Below are 19,565 nucleotides of genomic sequence, written 5' to 3'. Positions count from 1 at the left end.
CCTGTTACAGGCTCTGCCCACAGAGGGGCTAGTCATCTAATCCTGAGGATGGGGCTGTGTCAGCACTTTGCAGTCCCGGCCCCTCTTTAAATGAAACCCACAACATAAGCAAAAGCGCTGGGAAGGTCATGTGACCTTGGCAGTACCCTGAAGAGGAGCAGTAACAAAACATGCCCTTTAAAGGGCCCCACCCCAGGAACTGGGTCTCCAACTCAGACAACTGCCCCTGTCGCTTTCCTCAGTATTCTTCAGCACCAGACCACCTGCCCCAAGAAGCCACAGGAATCCCACCAAGGCGGAGCTAAGAGGTGCCCCAGGAGGTCTTGGGTGTTTCCCCTCTGTACCATGATTTTACAAGTGGAGAAACAGGCTCGAGTGGAAAATGTTTTCCTACAGTCACAGCAAAAAGCTCAGACAGCCAGGACTAAACTCTGCATTCCCAGAAGGGAGCCCTGCCCTCCCAGAGCACAAGAAACCATAGCTCCTACAGTCAGAATCTAAGTCTAAAAGCCAGGCTCCTAGGCAAAGGAGTGCACCTGGTATCTACCTTCAAAACTGCCCTCTCCAAATAGGCTTCCCAGGGTGTGCTTGCCTGTAGATCCTCCCACTGAGGAGATGACTCTGGAGAGGGCTGTCCTCTCTCTAAACTGAGCTATACCCAGTAATGAGTGGGTATCCCAGCAGGAAGGCAATCTGACCCTAGGACAGCTGACTCCAAGGTCAGAGACACCAGGGTCCATCCTCTGGGATCACAAGCGACACTCAGACAAAGGCAGCGACAAAGCAGATGGACAAAAGCATGGCTGCAGACTCAGACCGCAGCCAGTCTGGTAACCAGCATCCCCACCTCATCACTCTTTCAAGCCTTGATCCCCACCAACCTAAGGGTCCGGCAAAGGAACCTGTCACCCTCGGCTACCCCCCACAGCCACACCCACTCACCCTTCTTAAAAACCTCAAGAAGCGCTGGTAGGTGTCGACCCAGGAACACTACCATGTCTGCAGCAGATGGTCTCCACCTTAACCTTCCCAGAGCACCAGACAACACCTTCGATACAGGCAGCCCCAAGGGGACTCAGGACGCAGGGATGCAAAGCAAGCTCACAGCCAGCTGCCCGGCACAGTTCGGGCAGGAGGGGGAGGGGCTGCTCCAGGTTCTCCTCCCACCTTTGCCACAGATCCCGCCCATCCACTAACCCCACCCCCTTGTATCCAAGCAGGATACAAGGAAACTGAGGCCCAGAGACTGGGTGCTTTGCTACTGAGTGTGACTGGAGGTACCAAAGAGAAGACACAACGCCAGCTGTGGTTCACTGACTCTGCTTCCAAGTTCTTGTCCGAACATTTGGGTGCCAGAGCTAACGGAAGGGTCCCAGCTGCCAGATGGTAGGTGGAGGAGCCACCAGACCAGACTTGGCATGATGCCCATGCCCAAGACGCAGCCATCATGGCTAATTAGGGTAATTTCCCGAGGAAAGTGTTCAGCCCCACAGAACAACCAGGCAGGAACCCAGGGCTGCCTGTGAGGGTGACAGGGACAGAGCCAGCCTCAGAACACAACACATAACTGAGGCCAGTCAGCAGGATGGCTGGAGAATCAGAGTGGCTGATGGCAACAGTCAGTCCACTCACAGACTTCAGCCCCACAATTTCTAAAGAACTTTCTTCTCTTCCCACCTCGGCAATGTGACAGCAGAAAGGCTGAGAACAGCGGAGGCAGGGGGATTCAACACAGACCTGTTCGTTCAGCCCAGAATTCTTCCCAGAAGCCATCCTGAATACATGCTCTTCCTGCGATGGAGTATAAAGAATTAGCCCAGAAACAACCCATAGGCGGAATTGTCCCGGGAGGGGAGGGGGAGAGAGAGAGGGGTGGAGAAGGAGACAAGAAGAGAAGGGGAGGGGGAAGGAGTCAGGTTGAGATGCACCTTCAAATGCATCACACAAGCCATGACCTCTGACCTCAAATAAAAGCAAGGTCAACAAATGGCATGGCTTGGTGGCACACACCTGTAATCTCAGTACTGGTAAATTCAAGGCCAGCTCGGGCTACAAAGTGACTTCCAGGCTAGTCGGGGCTACACAGCCAGAACCTGTCTCAGAAGGAGGGAGTAGGGGGTACTGGAAAGATGGCTCTGTGATTAAAAGTACTTCCTACTCCTGGGGGGTTGGCTTCTAGAACTCACTGGGTAGTTCATTAGCATCTTGTAACTCCGTTCAGGATCCAAAACCCTCTTCTAGCCGCCTCAGGTACCAGCACTGAGGGGCAGATACATATGCATATACAAAAATAAAATGAAGAAGAAACAAGCCAGGTGTGGTGACGCATACCTGGCTCCTGAGCATATGACAGACACATGGTAACAAGATCTAGACTAACTGGTCTACAAAATGAAACCGTCTGGGGAAAAAAAAAAAGCAAAAAAGCAGGGGGAAAAAAAAAACCGAAAACAGCTACAACAAAAGACTCTGGGGAGGTGACTAAGCTGGCTGAGCATTTAAGAGCACTGGCTGTTCTTGCAGAGGACACAGGTTCCATTCCCAGCACCCACATGGTGACTCACAGTTCTCTGTAACTCCAGTTCCTGAATCAACAGGCTCTAGCCAGGCAGGGACTGCCTAATGCAAAGGGCTTGAGGTAGAGTTGTGAGTTCACTACCACAGGAGCCAGCACAGCTGGCAAACAGTGAGCTGGGAGGAGGGCTGGCAGAAAAAATCAGGAGAGCAGGCGCCAGGTCAGGTGATCCCTGGACCTTACCCCGGGAAGTCAATGACCGTTTCAGCTGAACAAGGACCAGGGACATTTACAATGAGATCTTCTGGGAAGCCCACAGGAGTTGAGAATAAAGGGTCTGTGAGTTGTGTTGAGCTGCAACCCAATGTGTGAGGCTGCACCCCTCCATGGCTGCACCCCTCCCTGAAGAACCAAGAATTCAGTGGCTTTACAGCTGCAAGACCCCTTTGCACCTCCTTCTCCATTTAGCTCTGGTCTCTCAAGAGACTGCTCAAGCACTAACTAGAACCTTACTCTAGAAAACAAACATTTTCAGGCAGGTGGACTTCTGTGAGTTCAAAGCCAGCCTGGTCTACCAAGTGAGTTCCAGGACAGCCTGGACTGCAGAGAAACCCTGTCTTGAAAAACCAAACAAACATGTACAATGAAGCAGCAGGTCTCCACAGCACACTCAGTGGCAGGCACTTCTGATTGTTTTCTTTTTTAAACAAATAAAGTAGGCCTGGCCAAGGCTGAGGCTGGCGTCAAACTTGTGGCAATCCTCCTGCATCAGTCTCTCAAGTGCTAGGGTTACTGGTATGTGCCATCACACTCATTTCTTTTCCTTTTTTTTTTTTTTCTTTCTTTCTTTCTTTTTTTTTTTTTTTTTTTTTTGTTTGTTTGTTTGTTTTTGTTTTTCGAGACAGGGTCTCTCTGTATAGCCCTAGCTATCCTGGAACTCCATTTGTAGACCAGGCTAGCCTCAAACTCAGAGATCCATCTGGCTCTGCCTCCTGGGTGCTGGGATTAAAGATGTGCACCACCACCCTGTTTTTGTTTGTTTGTTTGGTTTGTTTTGTTTTAGACAGGGTCTTTGTAGCCCAGACTGACCTCAAACATGCTAGCTAGCCAAGGATGACTTTGAACTTATTTTTTAATTACTACATTATTTTGCGTGTGTGTGTATGGGTGGGTGGGTGGGTGGGTGCACACACCACTGTACACACACACACACACACACACACACACACACACACACACGTGGAGGTCAGAAAACAACCATGGGGAGTTGGTTCTCTCCTCCTACCCTGTGGACTCCAGGGACAGGTAGTTGTGACTGCAGCACTCTGCCCACTAACTGACTTGACTCTGACATGACCTTGAACTTCTCCTTCTCCTGCCTGCACCTCCCAAACCCTGGGATTACAGACTTGTACTGCAACACCCAATTTATGTGCTGCTGGAGAGCAGATCCAGAGATTCCCGCCCACTACCGACCTGCCCAGAGTAGTAAGCTCCACCCCCTGCCCAGGGTAGGCACTTTCATCCCATTTTACAGATGAGGAAATGAGAAGGTGGGGGGTAAATGGTCTGAAGCCACACGCTCTGCCCTCCATTTCGTGACAGGAGCCTTTTCACTGAGAACAATCTGAACCCAACAGTCACATTCTATTGACTGTGTCAGCTACAAACGTCACCTCCCTGCTTGGCGGTGGGGGAATGGGGCAGACTTGGTCATCTCAATAAACTGGAGGCCTTGAAGAGTAGCCGCCCCTGTCCTCTGCCTCTAGGCAGGACCCATCAGCCTCTCCTATCTGACAAGGTGTGGCGACACCAGTGTGGCGACGACAGCATAGCAGCGGATATTAGTGGAGGGCAAAGGCTGCTTCTGCCCCGTGGATGTTACACAGTCCTGGGAGACAAGAACTCTTCCTAGGAACTCAAAGACCAGGCAGCTTGGGAGCTCGGAGACTCCCCAAGCCCTCAGCTGCTTCCTGAGCCTTTCACAGTGCAGGGTAGTCACCCTCGGCTTCCCCTACACAGGGAAGGAAAGGGCTGGGCTCCGGCTAAGTTGGGGGTAGGGTGAATTTAGCCCAGAGATCCTGGACCCACTGCTGGCATTCAAGGTCATGGCTGCAAAATCCCCAGCCACAGCCAAGACTCTCACCTGACAACATCTGGTTCCCCCAAAACTTCCTCCCCTACCTAGAACCTGCTGAGCTCCCCCAGGAATACTCTACAGACCAGTGGCTTAATTACGGAGGGGCTCTGCAACCTGAGTATAGAATAAGGAGGAACACCCCTGAAACAGAAGATCACCAGAGAAGAGGGAGGAGCTTTTCAAGGCCACATTTAAAGAGTCCCCAGCTCAGGGCTTGTCCAGAGGTGCTGCCTGGGCAAAGACCTGCAGGTGAAGGTCCTACTCCACCCCCACCTGCCTGAGGGAGGAGCTTCTGCATCCAAGACCTCCTGCTCCAGCCTGAGGGAGGAGGCCTCTGGATCTAAGAAGACATCTTGCTCCTTGACATGGCCCACCAAGCATGGTACACCAGGAAGAAAACAGGCAGATCTTGAACTCAGACACGGCCCATGGCCAGGCATGTGCCACTGCGGACACCTCCGACGCCGGACAAATACATCCAGGACTACACTAACAAAGCACACACAGGCCACCCCAGCCTACAGCCACCTCACCTACTGACAGGACTACAGGCCCACACAGGGCCTGCCAAGGGCCTGCCAAGTGGCTGCGTGTACAGGAAGGCAGGTGTGTGTACCTACTACCCAGGGGCTTTCCTGAGCCTGGGGATAGGGACATGAGCCTGTCTCCCTCCAGAGTCACATTCACTTGGGCGCATGCGTGCATACTCTCTTGGCAACATCTCCTATGGGGTGAGGCCTCAACCTGCCCCATTCCAGAGCAAGGGGCGGGGGTGGCGCACCCACAAGTGAACAGGCCTGACTCAGGGGAGAAGAATGAGGGGGGAGGGCACAGCTGGCCAGGTGGCCTTGCTCAGGAGCTGGCACCCTCTGGCCAACTCTCTGTTCCTGTCTCTTCTGCCCTTGGCCAGCTCTCCAGCTGGGATTCAGGGTGTTTGGAGGCTCTTGGTCTCAACCCCTTCCTATACAGATAAACAAGCTGGGGGGTTGGGGGGGGTGAGGAAGGCTTCTACAGTCTAGAGGCAAAGGCAGAACAAAACGTCAGTAACTCTTTCTGTAAAAGCAAGACAACAGAGGAAGGGGGATAACTCAGACCTTGGTATCCACACTTTGTCTTCCACTGCCCACGGACAAGGTGAAGTCTGCTTTTATAGAAAGGAGCACGAGGAGACTCAGGACAAAGAGACTTCACTTGCTGAAGGTCACCCAACCAGGGAGTATCGGACCCCCTTTTAAATCTGGATCTCACATTAAATGTCACAGCTACCCCAACTCGGTTAATGGGTAAAGGGTAGCCAGAGCCTCAGCCCCTCCCTGACCAAAAAGAGGTGCACCCCACCTCTGAAGATGAGAAATCTACTTCCCTTCTCCCAGTGTCCAGCCCCGCCTCAGCAAGGGCAGAGCTGACGGGCCAGGCAGGTTCTAATGTAAATATTGGGGGGGGGGGGCAGGCAGGGAGTGCCTGGAGAAGGGAGGATCCCATCCCACAGGGTGTCTGCCCTAGGGGGACAGGCAGAAATGCAGGGAGGAATCAGTACAATAATATAGCAAATGCCCTAACGAGCTTCCAGGTCAGCATCTGCCCCAACAATGACATAGTAACCCCCTCTGGCCAGGGAATTGTGAGTTTTTCAAGCTCTTTTCTTTGTTCCTTCGAAGCACAATTGGCCCCATTTTATGGATGCCAGAGAAGCAGCCAGCATGAATCAGTGGGGAAAGGGCTAAGAATCAGAAGAATTGAATTCCAGGCTTTGGACAAATAAACCAGGACTCTCACAGCCTCTGTCTGCTCTTCTGTGGAGTAGGACTAATGTCTGCCTCACCTCAGCAGGCCTGAGGACACCAAACAATGTCAGTCAACTAGCTGGTGTAGTGATGACATCTATAATCTCAACACTTGAGACAGAGGCAGGAGGACTTCTTACATGTTTGATCCTGTCTCACTAGAGAGATGGCTCCATGGCTAAGAACACTGACTACTCTTCCAGAAAACTGGGGATCAATTCCCAGCACCCACATGGAGATTCACAACCATCTGTTAACTCCAGTGCCCAGAGGATCTTCTGGGGGCACAATACACATAATGGTCCTACATTATGTAGGACCTACATGCAGTCCATACACAGTCAAAACACCCCTAAACAAAAATAAGTAAATTAATAATTTGAGAGAGAGAGAGCTAGCTAGCTATGCTGAGGATATGGCTATGGCTCACCGCTCAGAGCACCTGGCCCAGCGTGGGAGAGAGGCTCCCCACACACAACACTGTCCATAAAGAAAGGAACAGGGGCTGGAGAGATGCCTCTTCCAGAGGTCCTGAGTTCAATTCCCAGCAACCACATGGTGGCTCACAGCCATCTGTAATGGGATCCAATGCCCTCTTCTGTTGTATCTGAACAGAGTGACAGTGTACTCACATACATAAAATAAATCTTTAAAAAAAAAAAAAAGGAAAAGAATGTAATAGTAAACTGACTGACTGGAGATGTACCTCAATTGGCAGAGTGCTTACGGAAAGCCCTGGGTTTGATCCCCAGCACTCCATAAAACTGGGCACAGTAGCCTATGTCTGTAATTCCTAAAGGATTAGAGGCCGGCCTGTACTGTGTCAAACCCTGTCCTCAAAGAGAAAGGGAAAAGAAAAAGCTACATAAGCCAGCATAAACACACAATGTTAGATCAAAGCTGGCGCTGGCCTGTCCAGGGCATGGGCAGTACAGGAAGGGCCTTCCACTCACAACACAGCAGCAGCTAGTATTCCTGCTGAGCAGCTGAGGAGATCCCAGGCTCACTGAGGCACAGAGCTCAAGGGTCAGGGACTTTCTCAAGGCCACGTGGCTGATAAAGATAGAGGAAAGTTGCGCTTTGAGCCAGCTCTGACTAGCTGCAAAACCAGGTTCTTCGCATGCAACCAGCTGCTCAGTGCCCCTGCCCACTTCCGGAGCTCTCCTCCAATCTCAAGTGGAGTTAATGACCATTAAGATAAAGTCTGATAAAGCACACTTAACATCAGCTCTGTATCCCTCTTCAGTGACCTCGCCCTATCCGGCAGACCAGGCCCAGGAACAGGCCGAGTCCAACCCTGGCTGCACCCTGGCTGGCCCTCAACCACCACTTAATCAAGATCTGTAGGCCTCAGTTTCTCCAGTTGTAGTGTGGGAGAGATAATCTCTAAGAAGCCCTCTGCATGTGTAACTCTGCCCCTAGAAGGGGGTCTCTCTCTGTCTCTCTGTCTCTCTGTCTCTCTCTCTCTCTCTCTCTCTCACACACACACACACACACCTGTTTAGGATCATTCATGGGACAGAAAGGTGGTTCAGGAGCTGGGGAGATGACACAATTGTTAGGAACATGGTCCACTCTTCCAGAGGACCCAGGTTCATTCCCCAGCACCCCCACATGACAGCTCCAGGGAATTCAACAACCTCACATGTACATACATGCAGGCAAAACACCAGTACAGATAAAAAATAAATAAAGTATAAAAAAAAAGACTCAGCTTATCACGGACACCTCAGATCCACCACAGCTAGATAAGCCCTTTATCTAGAAAGCCCAGCACTTCCACAGGCAAGTTCAGATATCACACAGTTGGTCACAAGTCTCCCCCAAAAGAAGAGGGGGAACAGAGGGAGTGGGAGGCCTCAGGCGTCCTTCCAGTCTTGGAACTTGGAAGATCCTGGGCCCTCCAGCTTTAGACACAAGGAGAGGGCATGAGGAAGGAATCCCAGGCAGACCAACCCCTCAGTCTGATTCCCTTCTCTTGGTTTCCCCACCTACACAAGGGGAATGGAACTCCAACAGGCCTGCTGCCTGACAGGACAGTGTGAGGGAATGGAAGAGAGGGTGATGGCTCTGCTGCACTCTGTTTGCAGTGTTCACTCTCCAGTCTGCCTAGGACCATGCGCTCTGCTGGCCTCAGAGGACATGTTGAGCCTGACACCAAAACAGTGATCCCAGCAGGATGCAATGTCTTTTTAGCCCAGGGGGCATTTTGCTTTCCTCACTCAGACCCCTTTCAGGGCATGTGCTGAAGACAGGACACCACCCTTCCTTAGATCTGTGCTTCCCTTTCTACCTGTTCATGCTCTAAGCCCCGAGGACCTCAATACCTAACCCTGACCTCTCCCCTACGCATGTGCTCACCATAGGGTCCCGGCTGCCTATCCCAGACCTGTGGACCACACCGTTACGATGTGAAGCCCATCCACCCGTGAGCTGGTTAGGGGCATGGGCTTGGGCAAAGGTCACAATTTAGCTATCTTCTCTGTAGCACTGAGCAAGTGGACTCCCTTTGCTGATCTTTCCCTTACCCATGTGTAAAATGGAGACACCTGCTGCAAGAGAAGTGAGTTAGTCAAGAGAGTGTGCACTGGGCCTGATTCTCTCTCCACTAACTACTGATACCAGCCCACATCCAAGCCGGCCTCCCTAGCCACTGCTCCCAACATCCCAATAATCCCAAGTCTTTGTCAATTCTGCTGCTTCCTCCCTCTGCTCCCACAGCCCCCACCCTGCCAGAGCCCTCACCTCATCACCTCTCCCCTGGATTACTGCAATAGGCTCTGAGCTTCCACTCTCAACAACCCCACCCCCTACCCTAACCTGCCCTACCTGCACCTGCTTAGGCCCTAGAGCCATCTTCCTAACACACCAGTTTTTTTGTGGGCTCCTCCCTTTTCTCAAACACCTTCACTGGCTCCCAGTGACCTGGATCCTTCAGCCCTCTCTGGCCGCCTTGTACTTCCTCATCCCACAGACTAATAAAGTGAGCAAGCATTCAAACCCCAGGCCTACACCTAGGCCCATGAGACTGAGAGATATCCTTGAATCTCCAGGATAAAGAAATTGAAACCTTTAATCCCAACACTTGGGAGGCAGAGGCAGGTGGATCTCTGTGAGTTCAAGGCCAGCCTGATCTACAAAGCAAGTTCCAGGACAGTCAGAACCATAGTGAGACCCTGTCTAAAATAAACAAGTAAACTGCTTCTCCCTAACCTCCATGCCAAGTCCCAGTCCTATGCCACACCGTATTTCACAGTTGCAAAAAAGCCCCAGCCATGCCCTCTAGCCTGTCAACACTCCAGGGCTAATCCTGTGGCTTCTTCAGAGACTGAGTTAAGAACATTGCCTGGGCTTTCTAAAACTGATCCCAGGACAACAACTTTTGATGTACAGCCTGGGACAGCTCCCAGCCCTGGCCTTGTGTTGCCTTGACAATGCTCTTGGACTCTTAGCAACACCTTGGAGCCTGAGTGGCTCTGGAGTTGCAGCACTGGTCAGAAGAGTCACTGAGAGCCCCAGAGTGAAGGAGTGAAGCCCGATGTCAGGGCCAGGCCTAGGGGCTCATGCCTATAATCCCAGCGTTTGGAGTTAGGTAAGAGGGTAAGACCTCTGGTTCATCCTCTCCAACAGCCTTCAGGCTAACTGTCAAGCCCAGCTCTAAACGCCGCCTCTTACCCTTTCCTTCCTAAGTTTGTACCCACACTCGGTTCTCAGGAAACAAACACATGAAATGAGCCATCAGAGAACAAATGAACAGCCCTGCCCTGGCCCAGCCCTGCTGGCTTTGAGAGCGAGGGAGGGAGAACCACTGCCAGGACCTCACAGTTGACAGCACGGAGACTACTGGCATCGACACCCACCTTCTGAGAAATCATCAAGAGTCCACCTGAACAAGATTAACCCTCTTATTCTCTGATTCACCATCACAACTCAAAACCATCCAATGCAAACGACCTTGAACAAGGCCCTTCTCTCTAGACCCCAATCTCTTCATCCTTCCAATGGCTAGCCGAAGCTCTAAGGGTCCCAGGTCAACCATGCTGAGGTCCCCTCTTTTCAGACAAGCCCAGTATAGGAGCCATGGAGGTCCAGGAAACAACAAAAAAAAAAAACCTGACCAAGGTCACCAGTGCCTCTGGCAGTGCCACACTGAGAACAGACCCCTCTTCTCACCCTCATAAGGCTTCATCACCCTTATGTGGGGAGCTGACAGAAAAATGGGATCATCAGGCTCCATGCTGTTCTCTAAAAATGTGGGCCATCCTGAGAACAGAGGTGGATTTTCCCACAAGGGCCTCCCCCCATCGTCCCACTTCCTCCTGGATTCTCTCCTTACCCCAGACCTGCAGGTACCATACTTAGAATACCTGCCGCGGTTGAAACCCCCTTGTTTTGGAAAGATGCAGTTTTAAGTCCACCTTGCCCCTCCCCAGTCTCTGCATTTACAAGGTGAGAAAACCAGGCACTCTCTCCAGAAACCCTTGGGACTCTCTGGGATATCCAGAACTGTCGCACTGACAAGGGAAGACCAGGAATGCCATCTCTGCCTTGGGATTGGAGGCCTTCCTCATTCCCTAGCCCCCACCCTTGGAGACTGGAATGTGACCCGCGGAGGGATCCCGCAGCACGCCGGGAAGGGCTGCAACAGCGTTCCAGCCCGATGGCTGCATTGAATGGGGAAAGATGGGGCGGCGACCTCGAAACTGCGGGGGTCTGGGGGGGACCGAGAGAAGGTGCAGTGGCGCGGTGGGGGTGGGTTTGGGGAACCAGTTGGACTCCCGCTGGCGCACGGGGGAGGTCCCCAGCCTTCAGCCCTGGTTTCCTGCTTCTTCCTCCTACCTTTGTTTTCCCTCCCTCCTGCAAACTTTCAGACTGTTGGGGGTAAAGGTTTGGAGAACAAGTGTGTGTGTTGTACACAGCGCCTTAGAATCTGCCTATGACCCTGTGTGTACAGCTGGGTGCCTAAGACACTGGACAACTGTACCTACATGACTCATATGTGTGCCTGTGCGTCAACCTTAGCGTGGGTGTAGCTCATGTGGCCATGTAAACCGTATGCACAGGTATATGTACCTGTACCTCAGGATCAGTGTCCGGGTGCCGGTGTGTGGGTGTGACTGTGTATGCGGTTTTGGTTTTGCACCGACATACATGAGAATGGGTGTTGTGTGCAAGATGTGAAAATGTACGCGTGCCCGCCCGCGGGTATGAGTGGGTACGTGTGTGTCCGTGCGCATGTGAGGGGTGGGATCTGAGCGGATTCCCGGCCCCCCACTCTCACGCCCACCAGGCCCCGGGAGGGGACAGCGCAGCACCGGCGGCGACTGCAGGGACCCTCCTCCCAGCCTGCCCCGCCCCCACCCCTACCTGCGGGCCTCTTCGCCGATCGCCCGAAGCGCCAGAAGCTGCGGGTCCGGGGGCCGCTGGGGGCCTTCCTCTTGTGGTGTGAGTTGCCCATGGTGAGTGCGGGAACAGGCACAGGCACCCAAGCGCGGCCCAGGCAGCCCGGCCGCCGGGCCCGCAGCCCCGGGAGGGAGGCAGCGAGACGCGCGGGCGGCCACCGCGGGCGCCCCCAGCCCCAGTCCGGCCACGCCCCCTAGCACTGCGGCCAATGGTCATGCCGGGGGTGGGGCCAGAGGAGGGGCGGGACCTGGCGCGCGGCCTGCCCGCTCCACCCCTCCAAGAGACCAGGGAGACCTGCTGAGCCGCCCCGCCCTGAGCGCTCTGGGAAGGGCTCGGATGGTCCAGGTTGGGTAGGCGGGTCAGGGGATCTCCCAGCCCAGCTGCCTGCATCTCACGGACTGCAGTGGAACTGGGAGACTAGGGACTGGACTTCAAACAGGCAGGACCCTGCTGCTGAGCCCACCGGCCACCACCCCGTGAGTGTCACGTGTTTGTGTATCGCCTCTCTCTTGACTATTACCTGCACATGTGTCAAACTAACTGTATCTCTGAACTTGGGGAGCCGAAAATAAGAGTAGCATTTTCCGACTAAGTGCTCAACATGTACGACACACTGTGCTACCTGCTTTCATGCGGTGTTTCACCTCATCCACTAAATAATTCCACCAGGTAGGTACTTTTGTCATATCCATTTTTACCAATGGGGAAACTAGAGTCCCTTGAAGTCAGTTGACTGACCCATATTCAAGGAGCATTAATCTACAGAATTAGGAGTCACATCCAGACTCACCTATACCCACATTTTTCCTTGCCTTTCTCTGTTTATCTGTCTCTGGGTGACCTTGAAGGATGAATGTCTGTGCATCCATGTGTAACTGTGAGCATTACTATGTCTATGTATTTGTATAGGTGGACAGGACATATACACTCCCATCCTAAACATCTAGGTGCTCTCTGGCTAGTATAATCGTGTATGATGTACACGTGTCCATGTTACTGAGTCTGTTTTCATGTCCGAATGTGTTCTTCCGTGTATTTGTTAACATTGTGACTGTTTGCACTCAGGGTAGCTGAGTATCACTGATTTGTTTGTATTTAAGTTTGTCGCCACCTGTGTGTGTGTGTGTGTGTGTGTGTGTGTGTGTGTGTGTGTCTGTCTGTCTGTGCATATACACATATATATGCATAATATTTATCAATAAGACTATGCTTTTGTGTTTGGGTATGACTGCAATTGTTTGTTGTTTGTGTGCGCATGTAGGTATTAGCGTCTGAAGCCAGCCATGTATCACACTGTAGAGCTGTGTGCCCTTCACAGGAGTCTTCACTAAGCCGTAGCACTTCTCAGTCCTCTAGGCTGCTCAAGGCCTCACCTCTTTGTCTGTGAGCACCGCCCTGCATGCCCACCGCCACAACATCCATCACCATCACTTTGCCTGGCCTCTCAGACCAGGCTGGGAGTCCAGAGCCCTAGGTTCTGGTTTCTATGAGTATGGCCTATTCTTTCTACCTGCTGAGCAAGCCTCTCTATGACACCACCCTGCTGGAGTGCCCAGTAGTTCCAGGACACTCAACCTTCCCTGAGGCCCTTCTCTTACTAAGAACCTGAGGCAAACAACAGTGCTGTCCCTGAAGAGCTGACATGACATGCTCTGTGGACCAAGCAGTATGCACCAATCTGCACAGAGAATAGAATCCTGTATCAAAGCTAGGTGAGGCAGGCAAAGGCACTAGCTGACATGCTTTACCGACTGAGTCTGATTCCCAAGATCCACATGGGAGAAAGAGACCAACTCCCACCAGGTGACCTCTGACCTCCACACGTATCTGCTGACTCCTGTCTTTGCCTGGAAGATTCCTTTTCATCTCCAAAGCTTTGCTTGACCCTCTGCTCCCCCATGTACCCTTCTCTCTATACTTTCCACAGACATTAATGCTGCCCTATGATTTGCTGATCACACCTCAGGACTTCCCAGTACCCTATGCTAGCACTTGTCTTAAGCTGTCAAATTATTTGGGTGCCTGCCTTATTAACCACAAAAATATCTACAAGGGTAAGAACTACGTATATCACCCTGGGAGACCCATGCTCAGCCTAGCAGACATCCCCCTGTTTGCTGCTGAGTCAGGTGAAGATGGAGATGGTGAGGCCTGTGTAGAAACAATAATGGCTCTTGTGTCTGTCTAATAGTGGGAGTGGTGGCCCCTGTTGGGGTAGTGGTAATGGCATGTGCACGTAGGTGCTTGCTTTTTGTTTCAAAGGCTGCACCTCCTTCCTAAAGAAGAGATTTAGCCCCTGGATGCCAAATAGGGGAGAGCAAGGATGATCTGGAACTAAGAGGGACCAATATGGTGGACATTAATATGGCTATGCATTTGTGCTGGTGGACATGACATATACACCGCATGGTTAGCCTTGGGTACATGGTGATACCACCCCTGCTTACAGAATGGTGCTGAAGTTTCCACCTAGCTAGAGACTTGCAGGAGAGAATATCCTAACCAGGTAGAAGGCCTGGCCCTGTTGTCTCTTTCTACTCCCGGGAACCTAGTAGGTATTATATGCAATGCCACAAGATTCAGGTTCAGTGCTGGTGCAGGGGTGCAGGAAGAGCTGTCCCTATGGCAGATATGCAGCCACCTGTGAGAGGAGCATTGAGTCCTTTGCAGAGCAGCCCTGAGGACAGTGGGCCACAGGACACAGAGTGCGCTCTAATAGGAGACAAGGTGGGCAATCTCAATTCCTCCTGCAAGGCAGCTGCCTTCACCTCCTTCCTTCCCGAATTCAGCCAAGCAGCTGGAGGTGGCCTTGGGGACTGTGAACCCACTCTCCCCACCCCACCATGCTCCTTGCAGCCAAGCACTATACAATGCTTCCTCTCATTCCAGTCCTTCAGCATGTGACAGGCCAGGAGCAGCTGAGAGGGCTTTGAATATTCGGGGAGAGGGGATTTCCAGGGGTGTGGAAGCTGCCCTGCTCTGCTCCCTGCTGACAATATCATCATGGGGGTTGGGGGGTATGTGTGGATTTTCCTGGTCACAGCTCAGGCTACCCCAGTTCAGCAGACCCTGTGGCTAGTGCTGCTTCCAGGAATTCAGGGGGCAGCCCACCATAGACTGCAGGCTCTTCCCAGGCCTGAGGGAGGTTCCAGCAGAAGGCTGGATGCATGCATGAGGCAAGAGACCTGGAACAAGGCCTGAAGGTGTCTTGAGAGAGGGAAGGGGAGGTTCCCTTAGCTCCTCCTGGCTTCCTTCCTGCTCTTCCCACCCTGCTAGAGGCACCTCTCTGGGAAGGGCTTTTCTGTTTGAAGTCTGAACAAAGAAGTGGGGGAAACTAAAGTCAGCCTGGCCCCAGCTGGGGTGGGCTCCAGTTCCACACAAGGATCCAGCCAGCTCAGGTCAGCTTCCCCAAGGAAGCTTGACCTTGAGCAAGTCACCCCTTCTCTGGGCCTGTCTGTAAGTACCATGTTCTCTATGATATCAATTTTGACTATCTAGGATTAAAGTCTCTCATGCTGGATCTCCTGTGACCTGAACAGTGCCAGGCCCTGTGCTGGACAGGGCCAAGGAGAGAACAGTTTAATCCAGCTCCTGTCCTCAGGACCCTGGATAGTAAAGTACAGTGAGCCAGATGGCCCCCACAGAACTCCAGACAAACAGTTCTCCTCAAACCCAGTGACTCCAGCTTCCTCTCACTCCTCAATCCTACTGCACATGAAACCTCAAGGAAGCTGTCCCTTGATCTCCCCAAAGCATCTCTATTGTGCCTTTTCTTTGTTTTGACTTATTTTTTTCAAACAAGGTCTTATGTAGCCCAGGCTGGCCTCCAACTTGCCATGTAGTGAAGATGACTTTAAACTCCTGATCCCCCTGCCTCTACCAACCAAAGACTGGGATTGCAGGCCTGACTCTGATCTGGAATTGCAGGCCTGACTTTGGTCTGGATTCCCAGCCCTTCCTTATATTTGTTCAACAACTCTTCCTTCCCAGTTCACACACTCAGATTTTGAGGTTCAAGACTGGGACTTCTCCTCTCTTCATCTCCATTCACTGCCTAGCATGCAGCAGGTGCTAAGCATTTTAGAAATTAGTTAAGTCTTCCTTTTCTGTCTAAACCCAAGGCAGGCAGTACCCATCACACCACAGGGACCAGAGAATAGACAGAAAGGGCACCTGCCTCCTCTGTGAAAAACCACTTTACTACAGCAGAGGGGACCCTGCTCCCGTTACATGGCCTAGGCCCCAAGCTAAAAGTCTGGAGAGAGGCACCTACCCAAAGGAAAGAGGATCACAAAAACAAATTCTCCTAAACTTGAATCTCTTCAGCAGAGTGCCTTAAAGTCTAGGAGTTTCAAAGATAAGGACAGTGAGGCCTTAGAGAATGAATAGAAGCTCACTGGGTAGAAAAGTAAAGGCAGGCACATCCTAGACAGAGGAAATGCACATCAAATGACAGCTTGTGAACATTCGTGAGACGCTGCTGAAATGCGAACAGACCCAGCTTCAAGCAAAATGCGCCCAAAGACTGTGTTTTAGAATGATCTACACTAACTGGTGCAGAGCGCGAGAATGTGTGCCTTTAATTCCGGCACTTGAAAGGACAACCTGATCTACATGGCAAGTTCCAGGCCAAAGCGGGGATGGGGAGACTCAATGAGACTGTCTCATAAAGAGGAGGGGGCTGGAGAGATGACTCAATGGTACTTGTTGCTCTTGCAGAGGACTCTGGTTCATTTCCTAGCACCCACATGGTGGTTCACAACCATCAGAAACTCCAGTTCCAGGGGATCTAACACTGTAACACCCTCTTCTGACCTCACGAGCACTAGGCACGCCCACATCATACACATACATATACATGCTGGCAAAACAGTCACATGCATAAAGTAAATCTAAAACGTATTTTTGTTTAATTTTGGTTTGTTTTCTGTTTTTCCAGACAGAGTTTCTCTGTGTAGTCTAGGAACTCACTCTGTAAAACAGGCTAGCCTCAAATGATTGATAGATAGATAGATAGATAGATAGATAGATAGATAGATAGGCAGACAGATAAAAATAAACAAACAAAAACCTACCCTAGACTCACACCAAGGACAGCCCCCTGGAAGGGAGTAGCCACATGGAAGGCAGGGCATTCCTAGGGTGACCTCTACTAGGCTTGGCAGGGATAAGGCATTCTTGAATTCTCAGTGTCAAAGCCTATCACTGCCCAAGGGACACAGAAGGACCACACACCTCTTCCCCAAAGCCTGTCCTTTGGAAAGCTCTCTCCAAAGAGACTCTCCAATTAGAGACTCATCTGCAGGTCACATGACTTTGGAAAGTCTGGCCTTTTAAGATTGTCACTACAGACATCACTTCCACAGACAGGGGCAGGATTTCTTGTAGCCCAAGCTGGCCTAACCTCCCTATGTACCTGAAATGACCTTGAACCCCTAACAGCTCCTGCCGATACCTCCCAAGTTCTGGGCTTATAGGTGTGTGTTACCACACCCAGTCATTCTGTGCCGGGGACACGGGACACCACGGGGACACAGAGATCAGAGCCAGGGCTTCATGCTGGGTGAACACATCCCTGGCCCCATGCTATCTGTCTTAGCCTCAGTAGCCCCATCACTTTGAGCAGTGGAGGCCAACTGACCGTGAGCAACTGTTTAACATCCTGAGGACTTTTCCCACTGTTCCTCCAAACACAGGGAAAGGCCTGGCCTGTCTGTCTCGGGTCAGCTGTCCTACCAATTCCCTTCTTCCACAAACTGCTCACTACCTCCAGGAAGTCTTCCCTGGGTTGGCTCCTGGACCTGTCCTGGCATCAGTCCCAGAAACAATTCATCCCTACACACTTGTCCAGGTGATCTTTCTGGAAAATATGGACTCCTGTTTGCTTTTGCTTCTTTCAACTTCCTCTTACGTCTGCCTCCTCCTCCTGTGAGACAAGGTGAGACTCCACCTTCTTTGACTCCACATCAGTCAGAATTGGCATGCAGGTGTGACTGAAACACGGATTGAAATGAACTGAACAAATTCCCGAGTCCTGGGCACCACACATCGGAAGCCTGCCATCCCCGGACTGAGCTCCACAGTTCACGAAGGGTTTGCAAGTCTGTTATCTAATTGGATTCTTGAACACCCTGGTTTTACAGATAAGGAAGGGCAGGTATGGAAGGGTGAATGGGCAGCCTGTGTCCTGTCGCTTGAGAAAGACAGAAGAACTGTTCTCATGGGCCAGACTCGAACCTACTCTTGCCAGACTTCACTAAACTTACAAGCACAATCTAGCAACCCCTTGCATTCCACATTGACTTCTCTTTCCTGTGAGTTTTATATCATCCCTAATGATAACCTTGGGAAAAGGTCACAGGTCATTTTGGCTGTGTCCAGAGGAAGGTCCCCTCTCTTTCCTATGAGGCAAAGACAGGAGCTCTGAGCTCACAGTGAAGCTGCTTGAACATTGCCATGGGTCTTCGTAGTGACACCAGAATTAGACTCATTGCCTGCCTCTTGCTACTTGCCCACTCTATCCTGTCTCCTCCATTCTCTCCGGGCAGCCTTTCTGCAGAGTGGGCCGCGTAAGATCTTCAAACCTCCCCTCTGGGTCTTCTGGAGAATCCTGTTAGGTTTTGAGGCATCTGACTTTGAATTGAAATCTGAGTTTGAGTTTGTTCACATCAATCATTCCGTCACTAAGCCTCAGGTTTTATTCCATGGGATTTCCCCCCACCCCACCCCTACCACCCAGCTTGAGATGAAGCATTGATATATAGCCTAGGCTGGCCTCAAATTTATCCCCCTGCCTCAGCAACTCCAATGCTGGTGGTGTGCTGCCACCATGCTGGCTTCTGCAAATGGGATCTAGTGAGGAAATGGATGTAAGTCTCCTGACACATTCAGAGTAATCAATCAATGTCAGGTTTCCTCCTTTCTGCTAAGGCTTTAAGGGGAAGAAGAATGGGGGGAGTGCGGAAGGGAGGGTGCAACGGGGGACTGCAGCTCAAAATTCCACTGCAAGCACCATATCCCGGCTTACAGAAGAGCAGTGGGGGGAGCCGAGACCTGTGCCTGAGACCGAAAGAGCCAAATGAGCTTCCTGCAGAGGCCTTTCGGTCCTTCCAGAAAAGCTCCTAGTATATCCCTCCTTCCAGGTCTCCATTCTGATGGTCATACGCCCTGAAAGAGTTAAGCCTCCAGCCTCCCTTCCCTGGCCAGTGGAGATTAGAGAGATCGGATTTATTTCTCTTATTAAACAGAACACAAGTTGGGCCAGGCAGGTGACAGGGAAACAATCAGAACAATTGGAGGCTGGAGCAAAAGGGGCAAGGCTGCCCTCAGAAGTACCTGGGGCCACCTGCAGACTTGGAAAGACAACAGCTCAGGGCAGAGGGTGTCACTTCATGCACGTGGACTCTGTGAGGCCGACCTACTGCCCAGAAAGCCCGGTGCCACTCAATACCAACCACAAGGCAGGAGGCTGGGCCACTGACCTGCCAACCCCAGGAGGCTCCAGTACTAACCTACCACTCAGTACCTTCAGCCTTCTGCCTCCTGGCTAGTTGCCTGAAAAAGAGAATCGACTCCCCTAAGGTCTCCCACTTGTCCACTATCCTGGCCTGACCATCTGACCACAACCCGTATTGCTGTCTTTCTGACACAAGCTCTCTTAAAGCAGAAGGGAATGACTTCACCCTGAATCCCAGTGGGGAACCCTGGGACACACTCCCCTTCA

At 51.8% G+C, this 19,565-nt stretch overlaps 1 protein-coding gene across 3 annotated transcripts in view; it reads right to left on the bottom strand.

The window, feature by feature from the left end:
- Nhsl3 (NHS like 3) overlaps positions 1-19,565 on the bottom strand; it is a 28,457-nt gene that overhangs the window by 7,323 nt on the left and 1,569 nt on the right. The window contains exon 1 of one of the 3 annotated variants that reach the window (XM_034502259.2): positions 11,807-11,969. The exons of 1 other annotated variant lie outside the window; for it this stretch is intronic. In XM_034502259.2, coding sequence (XP_034358150.1) covers positions 11,807-11,897 — 91 coding nt within the window. In that variant the 5' untranslated portion in view covers positions 11,898-11,969. Of the gene's footprint in view, positions 1-942; positions 1,092-11,806; positions 11,970-19,565 lie in introns of those variants that run through there. One more of the 3 variants, XM_034502258.2, reaches the window with a different exon arrangement.

Source organism: Arvicanthis niloticus, chromosome 5 (assembly GCF_011762505.2).
Source record: "Arvicanthis niloticus isolate mArvNil1 chromosome 5, mArvNil1.pat.X, whole genome shotgun sequence".
Classification (NCBI taxonomy): domain Eukaryota; kingdom Metazoa; phylum Chordata; class Mammalia; order Rodentia; family Muridae; genus Arvicanthis; species Arvicanthis niloticus.
This window is presented reverse-complemented; position numbering and strand designations above follow the sequence as displayed.